Source organism: Hippocampus bargibanti, linkage group LG12, assembly GCF_051943395.1.
Source record: "Hippocampus bargibanti isolate YZ-2025 linkage group LG12, ASM5194339v1, whole genome shotgun sequence".
Lineage (NCBI taxonomy): Eukaryota > Metazoa > Chordata > Actinopteri > Syngnathiformes > Syngnathidae > Hippocampus > Hippocampus bargibanti.
This window is the reverse complement of record NC_142745.1, coordinates 15,354,359-15,373,741: the sequence shown is the minus strand read 5'-3', so window position 1 is coordinate 15,373,741 and position 19,383 is coordinate 15,354,359. Positions and strand designations below refer to the sequence as shown.

The 19,383-nt window shown below is 40.9% G+C and overlaps 2 protein-coding genes and 1 long non-coding RNA gene across 4 annotated transcripts in view; 1 reads left to right on the top strand and 2 right to left on the bottom strand.

Moving 5' to 3' along the window:
- The window catches only part of grip2b (glutamate receptor interacting protein 2b), a 67,323-nt gene extending 62,048 nt beyond the window's left edge, over positions 1 to 5,275 (bottom strand). For both annotated transcript variants that reach the window (XM_089009974.1, XM_089009977.1), the window contains exon 1: positions 5,107 to 5,275. In XM_089009974.1, coding sequence (XP_088866100.1) covers positions 5,107 to 5,161 — 55 coding nt within the window. In that variant the 5' untranslated portion in view covers positions 5,162 to 5,275. The remainder of the gene's footprint in view (positions 1 to 5,106) is intronic.
- LOC148890660 (uncharacterized) lies at positions 976 to 5,442 on the top strand. Its single transcript, XR_016116605.1, has 3 exons — positions 976 to 1,907; positions 3,663 to 5,214; positions 5,304 to 5,442. It is a non-coding gene; the product is annotated as an uncharacterized LOC148890660 (long non-coding RNA).
- A 1,698-nt stretch (positions 5,443 to 7,140) lies between these two features.
- On the bottom strand, positions 7,141 to 18,514 carry LOC148890659 (keratin, type II cytoskeletal 8). Its single transcript, XM_089009981.1, has 10 exons — positions 18,247 to 18,514; positions 14,050 to 14,258; positions 13,892 to 13,952; positions 13,553 to 13,648; positions 13,213 to 13,377; positions 10,620 to 10,745; positions 10,234 to 10,377; positions 9,453 to 9,529; positions 9,335 to 9,381; positions 7,141 to 7,281 (listed from the first exon to the last, which is right to left on the bottom strand). The coding sequence occupies exons 1-10, from the start codon at positions 18,502 to 18,504 to the stop codon at positions 7,172 to 7,174; spliced, it is 1,293 nt and encodes a 430-aa protein (XP_088866107.1). The 5' UTR covers positions 18,505 to 18,514; the 3' UTR covers positions 7,141 to 7,171.
- Between the last annotated feature and the right edge of the window lie 869 nt (positions 18,515 to 19,383).

Below are 19,383 nucleotides of genomic sequence, written 5' to 3'. Positions count from 1 at the left end.
GATGCAGAAATTCATTTTGTATTGCTTTCTAACACTGGGGAAAGAAGGTGTAATTTTGTTTTTAAAAATAATTTTACATAAGTAATAAATAGAAAAAAATACAAACGTGAAAAAAAAATCATTTCTTCATTTTTTTTCTGGCGAGATTTGGGACAATTAGTCACAAATAAATAAAAAATAAATAAATAGATAAGTAAATAGGGCCGCCCAGTCGTCGAGTGGTTAGCACGGCGCCTTCACAATGCAGAGGTCGCTGGTTCGCGTCCCGCTCCGGCCTCCCTGTGTGGAGTTTGCATGTTCTCCCCGGGCCCACGTAGGTTTTCTCCGGGTCCTCCGGTTTCCTCCAACATTCCAAAAACATGCATGGCAGGCAGATTTAACACTCCAAATTGTCCCTAGGTGTGAGTGTGAGTGCAAATGGTTGCTTGTCTCTGTGTGCCCTGCGATTGGCTGGCAACCAATTCAGGGTGTCCCCCGCCTCGTGCCCGAAGACAGCTGAGAGAGGCTCCAGCACCCCCCGCAACCCTAATGAGGAATAAGCGGTATGGAAAATGGATGGATGGATAAATAAATAGACACATGAATAAATGTATACAAATAAATAAATATATACATACATATAATAAATAAGACAAAAATAATAAATAATAAATAAGACAAAAAATCAATGGACCGCCTGCATGGACAAAGTCTGAGAGAGCGACAGGATGTCAATATTGCAAAAATTGAGGCTATTTATCGTCTCGTCATGCGGGGCGGATTTCTGCCCACGGGATCGGAATAAGCGAAGTGGCAAACGGTTTCCAGCGTTGGGCTAAAGAGGAACAAATAACTGCGGCTTCCTCATTACGCCAATCCATCTCCCGGCGGGACTCCATGATGTAACACGCAGAAATGCACAAGGCGCTCACAAACACGCAGTCACACTTCCATGTTTTTTTTGTTGCGGTAATGAGGGTAACGATTTGTCACTTGATTGTGTTTTAGCTGCTTTTTCTTTTTTTGTGGCTGTCGCATTGCAGGGCTGAAGAGGAACACATCACCAACAAAGACAAAAGTCTTGTCTTCATGATGTATGAATGGCGATCATTCGCTCTCGCCGCATGACTCGTGGTCAGCTCCAATTATGACTGAAGCTGCTAACCCACGGCTAAGTAGATTCTTCACGCATCCTGCACACACACACACACACACACACACACACACACATATATGCCCATGTGAGTTTTGTGAGTGTGTGTTGCTGCTCCATGTGTGTGTAAGCTTGCCAATTTGAGTCTTTGTCATTGTCCTGCACCACAAAATTGTCAAGGAGTTGTTTGAAGGGTCGACATGATCGACCAAAAATCGATGCATACTCATTTCCATTAGCCTGTCTATCGAGTTTCGCATTTCGGTTAGAACAGGCGTCGGCAGCCCGCATGTGGCTCTTTCACGCCCCTGCTGCGGCTCCCTGCGGCTTTAGAAAATAAATAATGAGTATTTAATTCGATGTATATTATTTTAGTTCGTTCGTTTTTAAAATGTAATTCTCAATTTGAAGATTATGGTGATTATAAATAATACAAAATAAAACGTATTCAATTGTTGTTTGTCGCTCATAATATACGTCACAACCATCGACAGTGGACGTATATCCGGTCACAACCGCCAAATTGCGCACGATTTCGTGAATTTTTCGACTCCCAGGTAGGCCAACTATGGATAAATCTAAGAAAAGAAAAGTGTCTGAAGACAACAGAACGTTTAATGATACGTGGGCAGATTTGTTCGCCTTAAAAACAGACATCGCTCACGCCTGTCAGATGACAGCTTACAGTCCCGTGTGAAGATGAAGGTAACGTCATACAGCCCTGATGTGCAGAGGCTGTGCGCTGAGGTGCAGGAGCAGAAATCACATTAACCAGGTGATAAATATTGTATTTGCCATTTTGCAAATATTCTTTTTTTTTTCAAATAGACATTGAGTATTATATTTGAAAGTAATCTTCAACCCAACGTCTTTTTTTCGGAGTTTAAAATGTTTCTGTTGCGTGCAGAAATGTAATTTCGCTTCTCTGTATATAACAGTTCATTGATTCATAAATGCAACACACTATAGTTTCTTTATGCATATATAAAGGTAAAAAACGATGATGAAAAGATACAGTGTTGTCTTCATTTTAAATGTCAAAAGGATTTTGTGGCTCCCAGTGTTTTCTTTTCTGTGGGAAATGGGTCCAAATGGCTCTTTGAGTCGTAAAGGTTGCCGACCCCTGCATAGGTTAGAATTAAGAAAGTAGACATAGGTTAGCCCTGCGCTCTGCGGAATTATCATAAAAATCAATGTGTGCTCATTTCCATTAGCCTGTCTATGGAGTTTCGCATATAGGTTAGCGTTAAGCTAGCAGACATAGCCCTGTGCTCTGCGGAATGATCATAAAAATCAATGCATGCTCATTTCCATTTGCTTGTCTATGGCGTTTCGCATATAGGTTAGCATTAAGCTAGCGGACCCTGCGCTCTGCAACCTGTCGCTCCGCATACCGCATGATATTGTTTTGTTTAAATTTTATTTCATTTTAGTTTGGTCAGTTCTCTAATTTAATGCTAATAAAAATATAACAATAACAATAATAAGAATGATTTGGCATGAACATCAGTCAAGCCAATTTTTGTCACGGTTCCAAATGTCTTTGTTACTTAGCATTCGACTCAGCATGATTACGCCTTGATCTTGGTTGTACTCCCTGGTGCTTTCTACTATCTTTGTGACTGCTTTATTTCCTGTATATGATAGTCCATGTTCAGCGTTTTGTTACAGCTTCAGCTGTTGTTCAAGCGTTATATAGTGTTATATAAATATATCTATTGTATTAAATTGTATTGTACTTAAAAAAGTGACATTGTGTGTTGACTGTCACAGTTTATTGATTTCATAAATGAAATACACAATTGTTTTTTTTACCTAAAATATTTTTAAATGGTACATCTAGTCTTCTTTATTTTTATTTTAATCTATCCCTTTTATGGATTTTCATTACACGCTGGTTTAAAACTTAAAAATTTCATGACCTGTTGTGATTTCTGCTGCGTCCTTGCACAGCTGCCGAAGATGACGACAAAAGCTTTTGTCCGTCTTGCTTTTTTTCCACCCTCTTCCCCTCGCTTCCTCTCCTTCTTGCACATCACACGAACACCGTGATTGTTTGCACCCTTAAATTATCCCTCTGCTGCCGTCTGCGAGCTGATTGAAGGCCCCTGGGACACACGTTGTTCCTGCCACACACTCACACTAACACACACGCAGACACACACATATTTTCACACGCATATGCCCACACACACACACACACACACACACACACACACACACACACACACACACACATCTAATGCAGTATTTCTTTCAACCTCGTAATATTTCACACAGCTCGAATTCAGGATGTGTCCACCTTATTTGCCAGATTTACATCATTTTTTTCTATGTAACCCCAACGTTGAATATTGACTATTATATTTCATTTTACATGTACCTGTAATGTAGCAACTAATTTTTATTTCCTTTGAAAAATATATATTTATTTCCTTTTTTTCTTAATGATAAACCACTTTGCTTTGGACTTCATGATGTGACTGATTTCTGTCATTTTTTTCACCCTCCTTTTGCTCTCTTTGAACAGACCACCCTCCAATGAGCTTTTCATGGCATGAAACAGTGATGAGCAAGTAAGCGGGAGGTCAGTGCCTTGCTGAAGGGCAGTCAAGGGAACTTCATTAAAGCCTCACCATTGCTGTGATGAACATGATAATGACTTGCTGGGTTAAACCTCCCCGCGGCTGGTAATCAGCTATCAAAAAACAGAGCACCGTCCAATTTATGACCAATTCATGCAGCCATAAGGCAGTATTCAGCGGGTGGCAGCGAATGAGCCAGGGTGCAAATATGTCTGCGCTGATGTTGTGTGGTGGGGAACAAAAGGGTGAGGGAGAGGAAGTGAACAGCATCCTGGCAATAAAAATATGACTTTAGTATTTGGTGAGCACCACATTCGAGAGACTCTAAAGGAGGTAATAGTCCTCAATCGCTTCATTGGCAAAAATGGAGAGCGCAATGTATTTGTTGCTGTGCTATATGTGGGTGCAGGCCAAATATGTAAACTAACAACACATTTTTATGAAAAGCACACGCCCCCCCCCAAAAAAAAAAAAAAAAAAAATATATATTATGTGGTCTTTAAATCAAGCACTTAATATTGTATTATTTGCAATGATATAATCGGCCCTACCACCAACACTTATTTTCATAACTGATTAATCTGTTTCATCTATTTTGTCATCTGTGTCATCTATTTTGTCATTTCAATTAAAGGGAAAACAACAATGATACTGTACCAAAAAATAGTATGTTTTGAGAGACGTTTAGATGACTACAAAAAGAACCACGGATATGATTCAGTTGAAAGAAACAAACAACTTGCTCGTGTAGCTGCTGATCTTATGCTAGTAGCCATACTTGCCATCACTTGCGGTTGGAAAATCGCCACTGCCAACATGGCCGCCATTGACGCATATTTTAGCCCGCTGTCGTCTACTCTACGTAACTTTATCTATGACAACAGCAGTGTAATTTAAATTGCGGCCAATTCAGCAATTTACAGACTTCAAAAACGATTTTTACGAAGCTATGAGACTGCAGTTTGGAATTGAACAACGAAAGTGATCTACAAAAACTACAACTTCTAGAAATACCCATCTCACTTCCACCAATCATTTTCACTTTTGAGTAATGATTTTAAAATCGATGGGATTGGTACTGTACAAGTACGTAGTTGCAACACACTCGCAAATGAAGCCGCGAACAACTTGAATGACGTAACATTCCAAGACCACACAGAAAGGCCCCGACAGGGATTCGAACAGAGAACTTTCAGAATGTGAAGCAGGCACAAGCAAAATCCATTAAACTACATTTTAATTGTCCTGGATTGCTGCATGAATCGTCAACCAGAAATTGGCCACGCATGCGCAACATGCCACGTGCACGAAACCCCTACGCTCACACGCTGGCAAACTGCGCGCGTTCTGGAACGTTGACCACGCACGCGCAGCGTAGCGGTTGCTTACCGTCCTCGTGCAGCCGCTGCAGGCAGAAGCCGAGGTTCCTCCGCCACGCCGGCATGATGATGATGATAAAAATGAAGAGGAGGATGCACAAGAGGTCCTGTCCTCAAGGTTGGTTCACCGAGCGACCCCCCCCCCCCCCCCCCCCGCTGGCCTGACACACTCCACCCCCTCCCGCTTTCAAACCTTCTCTGTTGAAGGATGACAACCAGGAGAAGCGATGATGGTCGCCTCCGAGCCCCACTGGACCGCTGCGGCACTTCATCTTCCCCACCTCCCACTACCCCTCCCCCCCACATACCACACACTCTTGCTCTCTGACGATGCCTCTATGTCTTTGTCGCTGTCACGTTTTGCAAGGTGGTGATGGCGGGTGCGGATCCCAAAAAGCAAGCAGGAGGGAGCAGGCGGTTGTATTTGAGAAATTGTATTAAAATAAAGTCAGCAGGAACAAAATGTAAAACATCAAAATCATCTGAATGGAAAAAATACAAAGTATCAAAAGAAAACCAAGATTAAAAGTCCGCCAAGATTAAACAAACACATGCACTGCACACAGTGCATGCAATTGTGTTCAACAGCATTCAATAACATTTAACAATTACCCGACACCGAAGGTCGTGCCAGGTGTCCTTTTGAGTGTGACTGATTGGAAACGACCGGCACCTGTGCAGGTGCAGGCGGGGCTGACAGCGCCACCCGTTGGTCGCCAACCAGATCATGACAGTCCCACTACAACTCTGTCGTTCCCGTTCGGATCATTTTGTAATTATAAAGTCTTCACTGAAGTAACGTGACTCTAAAGTAAAACAAATGTTCACTGTTATCCAGTGCCAACCCCTCCGCCCCCAGCAAAAAAAAAAACCTGCCGAAAAGATGATGGCAAAGCGCTATTCGGGCCTGAGGAAACTCCTCAAAAAGTTCCTTCAATGCGTCACAAAATGGTGGCAATGCAATACTTTTGTTTCAATGAAAACCAGTTGGAGGCAAAATGGAGGGTGAGAAAAAAGTAAAAAAATGCCTTTTCTCGTTTTTATTTTATGATTGGAAGCATAGACGAAAGGAAAAAAAAATCTAAGAAAATAATATGATTGTCTAGAATTTATCAAGTCATCTAACTTCATATTACTGAGGTTTGAGCACAACAATCATTTGCATTCATTAGGAAATATCTAAGTTTCACCCCACATAAAAACACCCGAGAAAGTAGAGTTAGATTTGCGATCTTGAAGTTTTATCACTTTTAAAGGACAACTGACGCCTCCGGACAAGTTGTGTCCCTAATTTGTAAATGACTTCTCCTGAGCACATTTTACAAAGATTCCATGGGATATAGCTAGATTTTACGTTTTAAGACTCGCATTGAATATTCATTCAGGAAGTCTTGTTTTCGAGTTGATGACAATGCCTGACGTGTCGTCACGTGTGGAACGCCCCTGACCGAGAAAGCGACACACAATGCATTTTGGGTACTTTGTTTGGTCTGAAAACTACGTGTTGATGATGAAATTAGAAGGAAAAAAACATAAATAATGCGATGGTGAATCGATGTGTATTGCACCAAGACTACTATTTGATATTAGTTGACAGAAATTCCCAGCAGACAAATCAGCCCATTTCCAACGGAGCTTGGTTGCCATTTTGTGCATTTTCTGGGTGCTACATTGGAGTCCAAACGCCTCAAAATGAGACGGAAGGACTTCTTCAATCAATTACAAACATTTATGCTTTCCTCTTCAGAACTATTTCAATCATATTCATTACTGGATGAGTAACAAGAAAGCATCTTCTCAGAATCTGAAGCCATTGTTTTGATTCTTGAGCAAGGCAAGACGTCCTGGTGTGACGCCACGAACAACCTCATGAAACTCGCCACTTCCGAGGTCATTTTGAAGTAGTTTTGGGACACTTTAAGTCGTTTTATTGGTGTTTTGCATGTGACTAAAATATCAGCCTGTGTGTTTTGGGTATTTTAGATGCTCTTAAAAAATGTTCTGATGTCAGGAAACAAAAAAAGTGACGTCGGTTGTCCTTTGAGAGAGCCAATGTGAGCACAGCGGATGTTTGTTTAATGCGTGCTGTATCTGCTGTGGTCTCGAGTCTCTGTGGTTTTGATGAGCACCTTGGAAGGCAAAGAGCCGCCGGAGCTCGGGTAGTGACCGTTGGAACTTCTGCTGCCTGCCAGGGGAAATGGCACAGTTTAATAAAAAGCAGGGGAAAAAAAGAGGGAAAGAAGGAAAGATGGAGGAAGCGAATTTGCATTTTCAGCACATTTCACGTATTCATACCAATGAAACTCTGTACGTTTTTCATCATTTTGAATTGTGTTCGCCGTATAACAACTTTCACACGATAAAAACAAATTATGCGGTTATCGAGTCTTTGTCGATGAAGCATGACATCCGCATGCGTGTCACATTGTTTTCGTTTGATTTTGTATTTCCGTTTCCGTATTTGAAGTCCGGCATTTGTGTTACAACCGAGGAATCAACTAGTTGTAACGTAGAAGTAAGCATGGGAGAACCACCAAGTAAGAAGAGAAAAACTCTAGGATCGGTTATAGTTGTGTTATCGGGTCGCCACCAAAAAGAATGGGAGAGTCTCCAAGGTGAATACGCTGGATGCATAAGATCGTAGACAAAAGGTCCTCAGTTTTCGTTCTGCGTTCTGTGTAAAAAGGATGTAAAAGTTGCTGCAAGTGGATTTTACGATCTAAAGAGCCACTTTAAAAATGCCCGACATGTGGAAAATGTAGCCAAAAGCAAGTCAATAATTGATTGTGGTGTGTATTAAGTAAATAAAATAATTTAAACAAATGACCTTTGTTTTTATTCTATTTCTGTTTTTATTCTTGCTATAAGTAAATAATTATGTGTTTGTAAGCTTTATTATCGCTTAGTAAGGGGAATTGCAATCATTAATAAGGGAAGCATAAGTAATACTGAATCATATGTATATATTTTTTATCGCTGCGTACGGTCGATTATGAAAGCATAATATGCGCATTCGCGGTAAACTGAATTTCCGCTTGTCTTTGCGGTTTTTTTAATCATTTCAAATAATGTACGCCATACGACAACTTATACGTGAATTGTAATCATTTATAAGGGCAGCTATTAGCCAAGGTTGACAGGTATGAAATGTTAAGGTTGTTGGCGCACTTTGCACTGTCAAGAAAGTGTTTTTAGTTTTATAAATAAGTACATAAATGAATAAACACAACGATAAATATAGAAATAATCAAAATATTTGAACTGTCAGTAAGGCACATTCAATCTTACAAAATCCCACCAGGTTTTGTGAAGCAAAGCTGCATCTAAGGCGGCCCCGAAATTCGGGGGGGGGGGGGGGGATGTTTGGAACCAACATTAACTCATTCACTGCCATTCCCAAAATGTATTCTGGAATTGAAAATATGACGTAGAACGCCATTACCGATTTTTTTCGGGTTTCGTTTTTTCTTGTTAGGGTGTGGATAAAGCGCTGGCTATGGCCTCTGGCAATGTTTTTCCCTTCCGCAAGGGGGCATCGTTTCCCTTTTTTTCCATGTTAGCGCTTCATTTCAACTTAAGCTGTTGTTAAAGTGCTATATAAACCAAAAAAAACTGGACACTTGTAAATATGGGTTGATTCAATACAGCTACATATATCAATATGCCTTTCTTGATACTTGCACTATAGTTTTTTTTTTACGAAACGGTTTTGTACATTTGCAGTACACAGTTGACATTTTTATTTTGCTATACTTAGAATATCTTGTTTTCTATCCTTTCACACACCCCCCTACCACCCCACCCCCTTTCAAATTGCTGCTGTGGACTGCAAATTTCCCCATTGTGGGACGAATAAAGGTTTTCTGATTTCTGATTTTCTGAATATGTACTGTATGCATTGCATTGTATTTTGGACAGCCACCCTTATTTCAAGCTCATATAACTCCAGACTCATATCATTTAGGAATTAACTTTTTTTCCTGATGAGATAAGACAGTCTAAGCTTTCTCGGACTGTATTGAATGTTTATGTAGTCCTAAAAGTCAATATTCTGTGGGTCCTGGAATCCAAGTGACAATGACAAAAACCCCGGCACAGGAGTGGACACATTTTTGCACATTGTCTGGCAGTGAATGATTTCGAAGTTAACCAAGTGATATTTTCAACCACCAAGCCAACAGGCAAAACAAGTTGGCGGAGATCTTGGCGTAGGTCTTGTCGCATACACGACAACTTACTGTAGTTGCTGACAGCCTGGATGTTGAGAATGGACTGCTGGCCCAGTCTGCAAAGCCAGCAAAAGTCAGGCAAAAAAGTTGGAGAAGACGCGTCCACGTTCCTGTTCCCCACACTCACCTGTCCTCCTCGCCTTCCAGCAGCTTCCTGTAGGTGGCGATCTCGATGTCCAGAGCCAACTTGAGGTTCATCAGGTCCTGCAGGTCAAGTTGAAACTTGGGATCAAAGCCCCTCAAACATATTTGGGAGTTTCGTCTTGCGATTGCGGGGGATGAGGGGGACCTTGATTTGTCACAGCAGCTCGAAGGGGAACTTAAAAGAGCTTCAAAGCGAGCTAAAAGTGCAGCCAGTCTGAACCCAAGAGAATAAAAACCCCTCTTGGCTCCTGAATTATTTTTTGATCTACAGAGTATCTTTTCAACTGCCATTCCTGAATTTATTCAGGAATTGAAAAGCATGACGTGGAACGCCATTCCCGAATTTGTTCGGGCTTTAGTTTATCTTACGGGGGGTGCCGAGAAACCGCTGGTCAGACCTCTGGCAAGGTTTTTTTTTCCCTTTCCCACGAGGGGGAAGCATTTGTCTTTTGTAGAGCTGCCCGCATTTCAAGCTCTGATAACTCTAGAATCATATAACTTAGGAATTAACTCTTTTTGTCTGATGAAAGAAGAGAGTGTCGGGTTTCTCACACTGAATTGAATGTTTATGTCGTCCTAAAGACTCAATATTCCGTGGGTCCTGCAATTTGAGTGAAAATGACAAAAACCCTGGCACCGGAGTGGACACATTTTTGCACATCGGCTGGCAGTGAATGAGTGAACTAGTGTTCTGCTGTAAAAAATGTCCACCCTCTATTTCGGGGTAGACCCCTAGTGTGATGTCGCTGTGAAGTAAACGGTACCTGGTACTCTCTGAGCTGGCGGGCCATGTCTTGCTTGGCTCTCTGAAGGGCGTCCTCCAGGTCGCGGGTGCGAGCTTTGGCTTCTTTCACCGCCATCTCCCCGCGGTCCTCGGCCTCAGCCAACTGGCTCTCCAGGTTGCCGCGCTGAAAAGCATTTCACGTGCACACAACATCAGATATTTTTCGTCTTCAGAGGTCAGAAATGCACCAAATGGAAGGGAGGAAGAAATAAAACCTTAAAAATGGTTCTGACACATTTGCTCGGACCTTGTGAAGTCACAAAAACGACTCGCGCTCAGGAGAACCATCTGGGCTAGCATATTTTGCCTTAATTTGAGTTTTTTTTGCAAAGCAGAGGGTGAAAGGAAGCGGACACCAGCGGGTACCTGCGCTTTGACGGCCTCAATCTCGCTCTGCAGGCGGCCGATGAGGCGATTGACTTCGCTCACTTCCCCCTTGACCATGCGGAGCTCGTCTCCGAACTGGCTAGCCTGCACGGACATCTGGTCGAACTGACCACAAGGACATACTTACAAAAATGTACAAAAATAAATTACAATTGAAAAAAATATGAAAACAATCTGCCAAAAATAAAATACAATTGGCCGATATCGGTTTTGGTTTGAAACTTTAAAGGACAACCGACACCTCTGCCGGACAAGTTGTGTCCATAATTTGTAAAATCACTTCCACTGAGCGCATTTTACAAAGATTCCACCTCATACAGTATATGCGGTAGAATAAAATAGCTATATTATACATGTTATTATATTATAAATATTATTATATTATATTATTACACATATAGCTATATTTTACGTTTTAAGACACGCTGAATATTCAGGAAGTCTTGTTTTTGAGTTGATGACGATACCTGAAGTGACGTCACAGAGGGAACGGCCCTGACCAAGAAAGCGACACACAATGCATTTTGGGGACTTTTTTCATCTGAAAACACCGTGTTGATGGCGAAATTAGAAGGAAAACTACATAAATAACGTGATGGTGAATCGTTGTGTGTCGCAGCCAATTGCGGTACCATGCATAAAGAACGTATACGTTGACCCAAATTCCCAGCAGACTAATCAGCCCATTTTCAAAGGAGCTTGTGCGCCATCTTGTGCATTTTCTGGGCGCTACATTGGAGTCCAGACGGCTCGAATTGATACGGAAGGACTTCTTTAATCGATTGCAAACATTTATGCTTTCCTCTTCAGAACTATTTGAATCATATTCATAACTAGATGAGTAACAAGAAAGCATCTTCTCCAAATCTGAACTCTCTAAAGCCATTGTTTTGATTCTGGAGCAAGGCAATGTGTGACCAATAGTGACGTCACAAACAAGGGGCGGGACCTTCTGAATAACTTCAGTTCCGAGCTCATTTTGTGACAGTTTTGGGACAATTTAAAGGACAACCGACATCAGTTTTTTGTTTCCTAACTGACATTAGAAAAAACGTTTGATAGCATCTAAAATACCCAAAACACGCAGTATGATATTTTTAGTCAAATGCAAAACACCAATAAAAATGACTTAAAGTGTCCAAAATCTGCAAAAACATTGAGCTGCGAATTGGGCATTTTCAGAAAGTCCTGCCCCCAGTTCGTGACGTCACGCCAAGACGTCTTGCATTGCTGGAAAATCAAAATGGCTTCAGATTCGGAGAATATGCTTTCTCGTTACACATCCAGTTATGAATATGATTCAAATAGTTCTGAAGAAGAAAGCATACATGTTTGCAATCGATTAAATAATTTATTCCGTGCCATTTTGAGGCAACATTGGGGGGAAATGTATCACCCAAAAAGAGGCAGAAAATGGCGTCCAAGCTCCTTTGAGGAATTAATCAGCCCGTTTCCACAGGCTGATAGATTCCTTCCATGGAGCTTGGGCGCCCTCTTCTGGCGTCTTTTTGGTGCAACACAAGGTTTTCAGACCAAACCGGTACAGCAAAATACATTGACGTGATGGAAGGACTGCTACAATGTGTCTTTTTTTTGTCAGGGGCGTTCCTTCAGTGACGTCACGTACGGACTCGTCACCAACTCAAAAACAAGACTTCCGGAATATTCAGCGCGAGTTTTAAAGCATAAAATATAGCTATATGCGGTGGAATCTTTGTAAAGTACGCTCAGTAGAAATCATTTGAAGCCATTTTACAAATTATGGACGCAACTTCTCCCGAGACGTCGGTTGTCCTTTAAGTCATTTTTTTTATTGCTGTTTTGCATTTGACTAACGATATCAGCCTGCGTGTTTTGGGTATTTTAGATGCTATAAAACGTTTTTCTGATATCACTTAGGAAACAAAAAATGGTGTCGGTTGTCTTTTAATACTAACAAACAAGATATTGTAAAGTCGCCAAAGGTTCTGCTTGTAATTAAGATCTACATTGTTGTCATCATTAAGGAACCAATAAATAATTAATTATGTATAATTCTGTATTAATCATATGATTAATTGTTGAGCGGAATTTTATTCTGCCAAACATAGGCTTCAAAAACCAACTAAAATAAAATCACATCGTTTGGTCCGTTGTACAAGTACCACACGTAGCGGCGGGCTCCATCTAGTGGTAAGCACAGGAATCACCGCCTGAATACTGTTTGGTTTGAGTCTTCTTTTCCTTTCGGCTTTTCCCTTCAAGGGGTCGTCACAGCAAATCAGTGTCCTCCATCTTTAGAGGTTTGATCCGCATATTTAGTTTGAGTACAATAGTAATATACTATTTAAATTCCCAAAAAAATAAATAAACAATAATATAATACATAAATAAATAACAAAATAAATAAAAAATAAAGAAATATTTAAATAAATAAATGTGCGGATATTTTTTAATTAATCAATAAATAAATAAACAAATAAATAAATAAACAAATAAATGATTTGTTGTGAGAGTTTGAAAAGCCCTAATTTGCAGTGTACCGCCACACGGCTCAAAGCAATTGGAGAACTTCTGGGAAAGACGTACGTACTTTGCTCTTGTACCAGGCCTCAGCCTCCTCTCGGCTGCGAGCGGCAATCTCCTCGTACTGAGCTTTGACCTCGGCCACGATCTGCTCCATGTTCAGGCTGCGACTGTTGTCCATCTGCACCACCACCGACGTGTCGCGGATGCTAGCCTGCAACTCACGCAGCTCCTGCCGACATCCAATTGAGTCCTACAGGTTATCGATGTCTACATACGGATATCTTGTTGTGAACAATCAAAGATCAGAAAGAATTTAGTCTTCAAGGAACCATTTTGGAAACATTAAATCACAATTTTGAGTCACACATCTAAGACATTCCAGTCAACGGAAGTTGCTGCCGTACCTCCTCGTAGATGGCGCGCAAGAAGTTGATCTCATCAGTCAGAGCTCCCACTTTGTCTTCAAGGTCAGCCTTGATCATGTAGGCCGAGTCCACATCCTGTACACATGAAATATTTCAAATGGCCCTTTTTTCTTCTTCGCCAGTTTTTTTCAGTCGCACAGCTCCGCTTTCCACTCCAAGAGAAACAGGAATCGCTTGCGGCGGGTGTCATTTTCCCCCCATTGTGGACATGGATGATACCCTCCAGCTCAAGTTACATGTGCATACAAAGCGGGGGGTTCCTTGAACAGTCACACAGGATGATCATGTACAGTGTGCGCGTATGTGTTTTTGAAAGACCTTCTTCAGGAGGACAAAGTCATTCTCCAGGTTGTTCCTCTTGTTGATCTCGTCCTCATATCTGCACACAGAGCCGAACCACGATTGAAATCATTTTCATCACATTTACAAGATTAGCTTCTTTATCGCCGCTGTCAGTAGTGACAAGTCGCGCTGACTTGTGCTTGTAGTCTTCCACCAGGCCTTGCATGTTCCTCAGCTCGCCGTCCAGTTTGCTCTTGTCGTTGTTGACCAGGTCCATTTGGCGCCTCAGACCCGCCATGTAGACCTCAAACAGCGGCTCCACGTTGGAGCGGCTCACGCCCTGGCCCTGCAGCAGCTCCAGTTTGGTCTCCAGCATTTTATTTTGCTGCTCCAGGAAGCGCACCTGCGACAAACGCAAATCCACACAATTCATTTTCATACCGTACCTGCTACAGAATTGGATCATTGGACCAACCTGCAATCATTTTAAAAATTCAGTCCCTAAAGCAAGTTTAATTTAGCATCATGTAATTAGATAGACAGACGATAGATAGACGCATGAGGAGACCTGCAAAAAAAATTACATCAAAATAAAATATTCTCAAGTCGCAATGACAGAAAGTACACAAAATGGCAGAATGACCGAGTTTGTGTTGGCGACCAATGCTGGCTTCAAGGGTTATCTAATTTATGTTATAATAAATAAATAAATAAATAAATAAATAAATAAATAAATAAATAAAAAGTCTACTACTACTACTAATACTTATAATAATAATAATAATAATAATAATAATAATAATAATAATAATAATAATAATAATAATAATAATAATAATAGAACTGCTTCATGTCATCACAAAGAGGGTACAGCAAGTCCTGAAGAATGAATGTCTCTCTGTGTCTTTGTTTTGTCATATTGTCTCTATGCTGTCATATTATTTGTTATTTAGGTTTTTTTGTTCTTTTGACTTCAATACGGCGCCGCGAGAGTGGCTGCCTTTCCAGCAGCTCATGTATTTTATTTACTACTTTCATTCCTTTCATCACTTTGCTGCTGTGAAATGTAAATTTCTCCACTGTGAGACTAATAAAGGCATATCCAATCCAATCCAATAATGTAATATAATAATAAATGTTATTCATTATTATTGTTATTATTAATTATTATTAATGTTATTTATTATTATTATTAATGTTATTTATTATTATTATTATTATTATTATTATTATTATTATTATTAGTAGTAGTAGTAGTAGTAGTAGTAGTAGTAGTAGTAGTAGTAGTAGTAGTAGTAGTAGTATTATAAAAACTGGACAACACGATCTACCGGCTTTGAGACAAAATGGCGGACTTCCTGTGTCTTTTCAGTGATAGCTTCTTGAGACCTGTTTAGGAGTCGCTTATCACTCCTACCAAATTTCCTATTGATCTGTGCTATAATAGTTTGCAATGAATGTTAAAAAAATAGCTCAAATGGCAGCTTGGATTTCAACTTCATCTCTATGCGGTTCCAGTGCCCAGGCTACTGTTACGCCCGTACACATGAAGTCCTCTGTCCAAATGAGAATCAACACCAAATGGTTTTATCAGGTTACGGCGAAGCTTAAATGTCCTCGCAATAACGGTTTCAATGACCTCTTGCGGTGTTGACACTCTTGCTTTCTACGCTAAGCTACAGAAGCAGATTTTTTACAAAAGGATCAAGTGTTCCTTTTGTATTGAAATGTGAATTTCGGTTTTATTACCCCTTCCCCCCAAATACAAATCCTTTATGATTTGAAAAAACATTTCTGCAACCAGGTTGGCAGTACAGTTATTTTGGTTTTAGGCTAGCACGTAAGGTGCTAAGCTAACATGACATATTTAACCAATTGAAGTGCTTGTTTGATTCGTAATCAAATCTAACGCTCAGATAAGACTCATTCGACTCCTTCGTACGTCTTTTCTAAATACAATATTTTGTATATATTGAAAAAGGACATTCAATTGACTGTTTTATTGTTGTATGCAGCTCTAATTTCAGCTAGTATATGCTAATCATACGAATTGTGAACACATTTAGTGTTTGGCTTCTTAAAGACATTGTGATGGTTTTCCCTGTGCACATTGAGTTCAGATGTTACTTTTTTGTTTCTGTGAGTGAACGTTTTTTTTTTTTTCAGTTCCAGACAACTTTATTTATTTATTTATTTGTTTGATTGTTTATTTATGTATTTATTTATTTATATGTCTATAATATGTATGATAGCTCGCTATCTGGCTGGCTAGCTAGCTATCTATTAGCTATCGAGCTAGCTATCTATTAACTATGTTGCTAGCCAGCGTTCACTCAACCCGGAAGTAACTCAAATAGATAGAGAGCTTGCTAGCTAAGCAATCGTTAGCCAACAGATACCTAGCTAGATAGCCAGCCAGCTACATAGTGAATAGATAGCTCGCTAGAGAGCTAGCTAGCCAGCCGGATAGCTAGCTAGCCAGCCAGAGCTATTAGATAGCAAATAGCTAGCAAATGATAATATTGTGTGACCTTGAGAGATTTGAAAGGCACTTATAAATGAAATGTATTATTATTATTATTATTATTATTATTATTATTATTATTATTATTATCTAGCTGTTTATCTATTGGCTAACTAGCTAGCTTTCTATATATTTGAGTTATTCCGGGTTGAGTGAATGCTGGCGCGTGTGGTAGCCGCAGCTCACCCACAGAAGAAAACTTATCCTGTGACTGTAAAGTGACCATGAGAGTTTTGAAAGGCGCTTATAAACGTCAGGTATTATAATTATTTAGTTAGATCGGCTTCATTCACACAACATCAAATGCTACGTTTGATCTTCTACCTTTCCCGGAAAGTCTTCAGGTGATGATTGTTTGACTGTAATGAGGATTGCAGGATGAAAATTGGAGGTCAACCGCCGTGAAACGGATCCGCCTGATGGAAGGAGACGGTGGCGGCGACAATGGGGGCATTGTATCGGCTCGTCACCGACGCCGTGAGAAAAGAGCATCGGTGGGGGGCGGGGGGGGGGGGGGGTATCCATGTCGCACTTGAGCTCCGAACTCCCATGTGAGAAAGATGGCGAGACAAAAGCTCTGCTTGTCTTGTTTGCACACCAACGCCACTTTCATCTGGGACCGGATGAACTGAACTTTTACTTGTTCGGTGGTGGCTTTGTCTTTCCCCAAAGGAGGTCGACCAAAAAGTCGGGCAACGGAATGAGCTTCAAATGCAGGGAAGATTCTGCAATTTGTTATTTGTTCTTTTCGGCTGGAGTGTGTTCGCCAATTCTGTAAATCGAATTAGAATGGCGGGCTTACAAGGTTTGGATGAACCTGATAGATTCGTTTACTTTTTTATTTGGTCAAACCAGACCTCATTTTCAAGTAGTCTCATGCCCTGCTTGACCAACTGACGGAATTTGTTTGACTTGTTTACGTCCACTTGTTTTATGAAAACGGGGCAACCCTCCATAAGATGACTTTTTTCCTATTTGACTGCAGCTTCCCCACCCCAAACCCTGTTCGGGAAGGGAGCTACGTTTTCAGGGGTTTAGTGGCTATTAAGGGGTATTACAATTGACACCGCCAGATAATACAGAAAAATGTGTCCATTCCAGTGCCAGGGTTTTTGTCATTGTCACTTGAATTCCGGGACCCACAGAATATTGAGTTTTAGGACTACATAAACATTCAGTACTGTCTCAGAAACCTGATACTCTCTTCTTTCATCAGGAAAAAAAGGGTGAATTCCTAAATTATATGGGTGTGGAGTTATATGATCTTAAAATGAGGGTGGCTGTACAAAATAAAATGCAATACATACATATTGGTTTATATAGCGCTTTAACAACAGCGGAAGCTGTAACAAAGCGCTAATATGGAAAGAACGGAAATGCTGCCCCCTAGGCAGAAAAAAAACAATGCCAGAGGCCATGGCCAGCGCTTTATCGGCAGCCAAGCATGAACAAACAAAACCCGAACAAATTCGGGAATGGCGCTCTACGTCATATTTTCAATTCCCGAATAAATTTGTAAATGGCAGTGAATGAGGTCATTGTTAGTGTGAATCTTTTGTCTTGTTTTTCATAAAACTTTAGTACTGGCAATTGATTCATATTTTTGACTGGCATTGTTTGAAAATGTTCTGTAATTTACCCATGCTTCCTTTTGCTCATTGAGATGGTTTTTGATGTCAAGCACGTATGCTTATCTTCAGGTGTACATTTGTTTTGAGCTTTTGTAAAGTATCTTTGAGTATAATGAAAAGTGCTTTTAAATAAAATGTAGTATTATTATTAATTGCAACATTGACTGAAATGTACAAAACAGTCGAAGGACACAATACAAAGCGTTTTCTTAAATACCAAACCTCAATAGCGTCACCTTATCAATGAAGGCGGCAAAGCGGTTGTTGAGGCTTTTGATCTGCTCCTTCTCGTGGGCTCGGCTCATGGACAGACTGGGGTCGATCTCCAGGTTCAGGGGGGCCAGCAGGCTCTTGTTGACCGACAGCGAGGAAAGCGGAGAGCCTTGCAGGTGACCGCCGCCGCTGTTGGACACACCTAGCGAGACACCGCTAAAGGTGCCGGAGCGGCGGACGGAAGCGCCCGAGCTGATCCTCTTGCTGCGGCTCAGGCTCATGATGAGGAAGGAGGCGGATGATGTGTGCGCCCGCTCAGGTGTTCGCTTGCTTTCATAGTGGCGGCTCGGGGGGAGGACGAGTAGGAGGAGCATCAAGAGGAAGTGGGAGGAGATGTGGTGGACTAAGAGGTGGATGTGGGGGACGAAGAAATAGGAGGCGCGAGATGAGGAGCAGCGGGAGGCTGAAGAGGTGACAAAGGTATATTGAAATGGGGGACCTGGGACCTGAGATTACGCACTTAATTGCTTCCCAGACAGAGTGTGTAAGGCGAAAACTGTCTATCCCAAAAAGTTATTTCCCATAGGAAACCATTAAAATGAGAATAATCCGTTCCCAGGTCTCCATAAAATATAATTTTCAACTAAATAAGCCTTAAAACTACAAACCATATACCTTATTTTATGTATAATAAATGTGCTATTGTATTGTGATGAAAGAAATACACTGCACTGCAAGTTGTTTTATTTACCTTTGTGATGGTCGTTGATGACTTGATGGAATGGGGTTCAGACTTCTCTTCGCTGTAGCCTTCTTCTTTCACCAATTCGAGGAATGATCACTTGTAGGCTTCGTCAGCTTTACTGTCAGAACTGGCTGCTTCACCATGACGAGTAACGCAGTGAATCCCTGTACGGCGCTTAAAGTTCTCAAACCATCCGTTGCTGGCTTTAAAATCATCAATAAGGTTGCCGCATGGCGATATCAGAGTGAATTTGCCGTGCTTTCTCTGATATAATTGCTTTCGTTACGCTGTCGCCGGCTAGCTGCTTTTCATTAATCCAAATTAACAGAAGTTTTTCAACCTCTTTTATTGCCTGAGTTGCTTTGACAGCACGGAAACACCTTTAGCAACACACGCACCTTTAATGGCTTTTTTG